Source organism: Miscanthus floridulus, unplaced genomic scaffold (genome assembly GCF_019320115.1).
Source record: "Miscanthus floridulus cultivar M001 unplaced genomic scaffold, ASM1932011v1 fs_329_1_2, whole genome shotgun sequence".
NCBI classification, from domain to species: domain Eukaryota; kingdom Viridiplantae; phylum Streptophyta; class Magnoliopsida; order Poales; family Poaceae; genus Miscanthus; species Miscanthus floridulus.
Window position 1 is genome coordinate 907 of NW_027096589.1, and position 7,284 is coordinate 8,190.

General features: G+C 43.1%; 1 protein-coding gene across 1 annotated transcript; it reads right to left on the bottom strand.

Annotated features, from left to right (window-relative positions):
• Positions 1-761: 761 nt before the first annotated feature.
• Positions 762-5,330, bottom strand: LOC136531333 (uncharacterized). The gene is made up of 6 exons (XM_066523998.1): positions 4,855-5,330; positions 2,200-3,426; positions 1,974-2,033; positions 1,779-1,862; positions 1,513-1,632; positions 762-1,424 (listed from the first exon to the last, which is right to left on the bottom strand). Exons 1-6 carry the CDS (start codon positions 4,999-5,001, stop codon positions 1,038-1,040), a joined length of 2,025 nt encoding a protein of 674 aa, XP_066380095.1. The 5' UTR covers positions 5,002-5,330; the 3' UTR covers positions 762-1,037.
• Positions 5,331-7,284: the final 1,954 nt, after the last annotated feature.

Consider the following 7,284-nt stretch of genomic DNA (forward strand, 5'->3'; position numbering starts at 1 on the left):
GTGGTAATGAGGTACGGATGGAAAACAGATTCTTCTATGTTGCTTCCATCCAAATTATAAGACATTTTGTTTTTTTTCTAGATGAATTGGCTTAACTATGTATCTACTAGACATGGTATATGCCTTGACTATATATCCAAGTACATAGCAAAACATCTTATAATTGCATTGAACATTACATTTATAATTTGAAGGTGTCCTAATCACAATTTTATCATGTATAGTAATATTATATATTACATTGAACGTTACATTTATAATTTGAGTTGTAATAAAAGATTTCGTCCATAGAGTATAGACCACTACTTTTAGTTTTGCTTTAAACCACCAAATTTTCATGATCAGTCCTATTAGTACTCCAATACAGAGTGTGTTTATATGCCGTGGTTGTAACGATTGGTTTCTACTTTCTTGCATTGTACTATAATGGAGGCTTGCAGCGAACATTCGGCCTTGTGCAGGCTTGCAGCGTTTCGTAGCACACATTCAGCTCTATGCAGGCTTAGCTTACTGAGTATGAGTGCCTGAGACAGAGAGGATTGAAGCCTGCATTGTGCACCACGATAAAAATTGGTCGTCGTGCTCCCCTGGCAAAACGTTTGGCAGGGCTCCTCTCAAAAAAGTTTTTTTTGCAATCGTCTGTCCTCTCCTTCCCTGCCCTGCCCTGCCCTGTCGTCACAGCCATTACATCATAGTAGCAAACAAAGACAGAAAACACATAGGAGTACTTATACTGAAACTAAAGACCCATGGCACGCACATATGCTGTTAAAAATATAATGTTAGGAATATTGTTTAGTTTACATACACACACCAAGTCTGCCCTGTTTTTGCTTTTCCTATAAGAAAGGGAAAGTTCACCACAATCAGAAATTTACACGTATGTATCACCAGCAACCTTTCAAAAATTTCCTTCTTCGATTCCTAATCAGACAGACGACATGCAAAGAATAGAGTGGAGTGCACGATCAACTCCATCTGTATGTATGTATCACTTAATTAACTTAGATGTAGCACGTTATTATCAGTTGATCACATCACATGGGCAGCAGGTACTGAAACTCGTAGTCCAGGGGAATGACATCCACCACCTCCTCCATCTTGTTGGAAATAATGGCGTTAGCAGCAGCAGCAGAAGCACCGCCATGGATGGGTACATTGTGGCTCCTTGCTAGGTTGCTGCTGCTGTTGCTGAAGGTGAGGCAGTCCACCATGGATTTCCTGAGGGACCAGGATGTGGGCAGCTGCTCGCAGATCCATCGAAGCAGCGACTCCATGTCCTTTGCAAAGTCATGCATGTTAGAGTGGATGAGGCTTGGGATCATCAGCCTCCTCGTCGATGTCACCACTAACGACGCCTGCAGGTACTCCAGCTTTGCCTTCTCCAGATCCATCACAACGCGATCTGCTTTGTAGATCCGAAGCTGCATATATGGGCATGTAGGTAGGTACGTACTACGTTTGTATATATGAATCAATATAATTCCCTTCAGTCACAATAAGAATACTTACTGCTGGCGATGATCTGATGCCACAGCAGAGTGCAAACAGAATGTCGGGTTCTGAAGTCTTGAGCCCATAAACCTCCCTCACCGCCTGCTCTTCCACGTCCACCTCGCATTTCCAGAATTCCTGTTGTTTTTTATATAACTAGTTATTATTAGTACTAGTAGTACTCATGTAGTAGTGTAACTACTACTAGTATGCATGTTCTTCGACCAACTGCATCTGCATATGCCTGATCGACAGCGGGGGCAGGGAGGGGCTCACTGACTCACTTCTTTGACACTTGACGGCTGCCTCAGGATAAAATTCTCAATCACCAATGCATTGAAAGTTTGCCCTGACACATTGATTGTTGCCTGCACAAATGAATTATTCTATTCAGACTGATGAACAACTGTAAACCTGTTAATCAGAAATGAAAACCTGCATGTCCAAAACAAAGCAATGAAGATGTAATCCATACGTACCTTGTTCTTGAGTGCGAGTAACTTGTCCGAGTTTGACGGCAAACCATGCTGCAGAATCCCCTGCATGATAGATGTGGTAGTTTCCAAGTTCATCTCCATTAATAATTAGTCCAAATGGATACAAGAAAAAAGAAAAAGAAATTCTCTGACTGAAACTGCACGAATGCATATAGATACACATACACTCCATCTGAATTGAAGGAGGAGACAGATGAGACAGACGTACGTGCATGATGCAGGTGTTGTAGATGTTGAGCCAGAACGCCAGCCTCTGCTGGTGATTCAGGGACCGCACATCCACCTGCTGCAGCGCCTCCAGCATCTCCCTCAGCTTCGTCAGCAGCGGCGACGCCGAGAACCCTCTGAGGAGGTCCAGGGAGTTGGCGGTGAACCTGACGAGGTTCTTGTAGGGGCCGATGTCCCTGACGATGGCGTCCTGGATGCCAAAGATGCCGTAGTGGTCCTGCTGGCCCCTCTCCTTCTCCTTGGCCGCCGCCGCTGCGTTGACGAGGCCGGTGTCCATCCTTAAGCTGCTGAAGCTCCCCCCCTTGGCGGCGAGGTTGCCGGACTTGTCCATTTCGGACACCCGGGACGACCGGAGCAGCCGCATGAAGATGCAGACGAGGCATTTCACGATACGCTCCGACAGCTTGTTGGGCGGCCGCGGCTGGTCTCTCACTCTCTTTGCAGCAGCGATCACCGTGGGGCTCTTGGTGATGGGAAGCTCATGGTTGTGGTGCTGGAGGACGGCGGCGATCTTGCTCGGTGGTGGCGGCTTGTTCGTGCTATTATTGTCCACCACCACATGCCCATGCCCATATCCATTTGACGACGATTGCTTATTCTCGAGCGAATGCCTCGGCGGCAAGCCGGCCCCGGCACCGCCGAAGATGTTGTTCTTGGGGCTCCTCATGCTGTTCATGGCGGCTCTCCTGTCGTCGTCTTTGGGATTGGGGCTCTTCTTCACCTTGCCGAGGTACGCCTCGCCGTCCATGGCCTGGCTGATGAAGAACATGGACTTGCAATGCTCCGCGGCGGACGCAGACAGGCGAGGCGATCGTCCATTGTTGTTGTTGTTGTTGTTGCAGGAGGAGGCATCCGGTGGTGGTGGTGCCGGCGGCTGCTGCTGCTGCTGCTGTTGCATGGCGCCGCTGTTGCCTCCTCCTCGTGCTCCTGCTCCCTGCTTCATCCTCTGGATCTGGTCCTCCAGCCTGGCGATCTCATCCTCCACCAGCAGCAGCTCCGCGAGCAGCTCCTTGGCCTTGGTGGGGATGAAGGCGGGGATGTTGGTGAGGGCCATGGAGGATCGAACAGAGCTGGGCTGCAGGGCGCGCTCCAGGATCTGGTGCACCGTCTCCTCGTTGGACAGCTGCTGCTTCAGCTCCGACACCTCCTGTTCAAGCGCCTCACGCCGCTGCCGTTGCATCATCGCGCTGCCCCGCGTCCTCTGAGACTGCATTCGTGTAACGGAAACAGTTAGAATTAAAAAAAAAAACTCAAAACACTGCTACAAGTCAGCGGTCTCGTACGTCGCCTCATGCAGTGATGCAGTGCCACTAATGATTTTTGCTGATGAGGAGGAAAGAGAGAGGGGAGAGAGAATGAGGTCGTTGTTTCGCGAAACAATCACCTAATCAGCTAAAAGTTAGGACTATGAGACAATTATTATACCATTGCATGAGTTGTTATTGCCATACAACTTACAACTTTACTTTTAGTTTATGCATAAATTAAGGAATTGTGAGTTACTACGAGACAATTTTAAAAAAATAACTATTGTACATGTTATCTGTTAAATCGTCTTAAAATCACGTAGCACTATATAAGACTACCTACGAGACAAAGACCAATGTATTTGCCCTAAGTGGGGACCGCACGTTTTCCTTTCTTGGATTGGATCACACAGAAGTAGCCCGTTGGAGATGTTTTTCTTTCCACTACCCAAAACTAGAGTAAGGGCCTGTTTAGGTAGTCTGTTATATGGTGTGGTTTTCCAGATATATCTATTGAACATTGCGCTAGAGAGGCAAATCAAGTGGCTCAATTTAGCAAGAAGAGCTTTGCAATATAAGTAGAATTGTATTTGGGTGGATGAGCCCCCTAACATTATTTTAGATCTCTTCATCAATGATGTAACAATCTTGAATGAATAAAGTTCGCCGTATTGCTTAAAAAAAGAAGTTCTTAGTTAAGCTTAGTTTTTTTTTCTAAAAAAAAAGACATCCTAGGATATATCTTATATATACTGCTGAAACAAAAACCATTACAAGAAAAACCGAACCCCAAAAAAATTAAAATACTATACTGGCAAACTGGGTCGCACATGGCAATAGCTCATGAAAATGTTGAAAATGATTCGTTTATAATAGCATGGCTAAAGTATGGTGAAGATGTTGACGTTACCTAATGCAAATTTGACGAGTTCTTTTTTTATGAGAATTAATGACAACCTTAGTAGACGAAAGAAGCAATATAATGAACAAAGTAAAACCCCCGAAATAGCATGTCTCGGTGAGAAGAGAAACGGAAAAAATATATAGAAAAAGGCAGTTGTCTTTATCTAGAAATAAATAAATAATAACGTCAGCTGTGGATTAATGGGAGAAGTCGGTGGCAATTAACTGGCAGCCGAGGAAATTAAATAAACCAAACGCTAGAGGAGGAAGTGCATGCTGTCATGTTTTTTCTTTCCAAATGCAAAATATATACTGCTCCTTTTTCGCGAAGGTGCCCTTTTGATACGTGTTTCATTAAGGAGAAGTAAATATATACTGCTCCTAATAATCTAAAATTAATGAGCATAATAACTATAATAAATAATTACTGCATATAAATAAATTAAATAAACAGCGTAGTATAGTCGTGATGGTGACGGACTCACCACAGGCGGAGGACGGTGATCGCCGATGGAGTGAAGCTGATGAGCCGCCTGAGGCTGATGAGGAACAGGCGGCACGGCGGCGGCGGCGGCATTGTAAGTGTGGTGGGTATGGCCTGCTGCTTGCATCCGCGCGACCACGTAGTCCATCGCCGGCGGCCTGTCGATCGCCGATCGCGGGCTACGCTTTTGTTTCCTCGCGGTGGCCGGCGGTGATCAGATCATATGGGGATCGATCGATCGGCCGGATAGATTTGCTGGTATCTGCTACTGCCTACTGCTAGGGGTAGCATGCATATCGCTCAGTACTATACATATATAGCAAGCTAGAGCTGAGGGAGGGACCTGATCATCAGAGAATTAATAATACGAATGAAGAAGATGATCGATGAGGCTAGGAACATAACCAATTGGTAGCAATGGAGAATGATATAGCTAGCGATAGATGAGAAGAGCGCAGAGGAGGCTGCAGGTAGCTGCTGGGAGGGAGCTGTCGGCGATGTTGGTGTCGGCTGCGGGCGGTTGGTGGTGGTGGTGGTGGTGGTGCGACGGTGCGGTAGGCCAGGCCCTGCCCCGCCTGCAAGTAACCGCCGCTGGACCTACCGACGTCGCCGTTGCGCGTGATGAGCGAGCTCGGTGCAACAAGCAACAAGTGCCATCGATCTGCCCATCTCATGTATGCTTTGCTTGCTTGCTTTCTTTCTTAGCATAATCTCCCCGTTCGCATCCATGGAATTGAATTTATTTAATAATTATAATTTAGACACAGATTAATTAAGCTTATATGGTTGTATCTAGCGCTCACATTCTAGGCCGACCGGTGTTTGCCTATGTAACAACTCCTTTTTCTACTTAATGATATACATGCTACGCATGGTCGCGAAAATATATGGGTGTACATGGAATATATTTGTATATTACTGTGGCTCATACGAGAGAGATAAGTATGTGTTGTATTTCTACCGTAGGAGAGTGAGTTGAAGAGCGTGTTATAAGTTGTAAAGTGAAAATATAGCATGGTGACCTATAAAATTAAATTTCACCACCAACTTTATAAATTTGAGATAGGCTTATATGTGAATGAACTTCAGAAAGTCATGAAATACCAAATTCCAATAAATAACCTAGTCTATCAAGTAGATTCTAATTTCCCAAAAAATAAAGTGATCTAAACGACCTCTTATTGTATAGCAACGCCGCACGTTGCTGTCGCTGCTTCATTCGTTTGCGCCGTATCGTATTATATTATATCATATCATAATATATTATAAGTTTTGGTTAGAAAAATATTCGTATCAATGTCATCTTCTATAAAATTCTAAAAACCCTTTTGGGACATATACTTAGGAGCTTTTCATATTTTTTGAACAGATGCATGTATATATAGTTTATCTATAGATGTGCATTGCCAGAAATTTTGAGAATCAAAATCGTTCAAAAAAAATTCATATGGAAACAAATTATAGTTGTATATGTGCTAAAAGACAAAATTCCGAGTGCACGTGCACCTATAATTTGCTATTTTCGTATGATTTTTTTAGCTAGGTTGAGTGAGTTTCAATCTTAAATTTTGTGGCAATGTATATTCATAGATATACTACATATCACTAGTAAAAAAAGATTTTTTAAAGACGTCTTCTATTTCTTACTAGAATGGTTTACTTAGTATTGAACTGTTTGTAACTAGCTCCACTATACCTTGTAAACTGTCCAAAGAAATACATTTTAGTGACGGTCAGGTTAAGAGAGTCTCTTCAGAAAGTATTACTATATCAAAGTTGTAGTATTGGATGAGACCTAAAACTTTGTAACTGAAAATTTTTCCATTTAAGATTGTTTATAAGCTAAAATATTTATTATAAGACTTGTACATATTAGTAAAAAAGAAGATAGCAATAACATTATATAAGTAGTTACAATTGACTATGTGGTGCGGTGGTAGGCAAACACGTCAGGTGAGAGGTTGTGGGCTCGAATTATGGTGACTGCACTCTATTAGATTAGAAAATTTAAGTAGACAAGTGACGGTGAGAGGTTATGGACGGTTGTACTAGACAAACTGTCCCTGGAAATTAATTTGCAGTATATGAAAATAACTTATTTTTACCATTGATATCATAGTATCAGTTTTGCTAACCGATTATAAAGATCGTTTTTTACCGTTCGTCAAAAACATTTATGTATTAGTATATGTGGAATTTACTTTTTTTTAACTCATAAGTATATTTTTCTAGAGATTTTTTTATAATTAATTTCATAAAAATATTTTGTGGCTTCGTGTTGCCTTGGTTGGTCGCTGGATTGGGACCCATCCATCGTTCATCACCATCATTGTCACTACTTGCAATATAATACGCCTCAACACAATTCACAATACGGACGGAACGAAAAATGGATTGCTCGAGTAACCGTTACGCACGTTGGTTACCAAAG

What these genes read in the sequence shown, in the direction of transcription:
- LOC136531333 (XM_066523998.1), bottom strand. Translation starts at nt 5,001, where the DNA reads ATGGACTACGTGGTCGCGCGGATGCAAGCAGCAGGCCATACCCACCAC. An exon ending in ACAACACCTGCATCATGCAC is followed by an intron (nt 2,034 to 2,199) that starts GTACGTCTGTCT and finishes TCTATCATGCAG; the next exon opens with GGGATTCTGCAGCATGGTTT. An exon ending in TACTCGCACTCAAGAACAAG is followed by an intron (nt 1,863 to 1,973) that starts GTACGTATGGAT and finishes TCATTTGTGCAG; the next exon opens with GCAACAATCAATGTGTCAGG.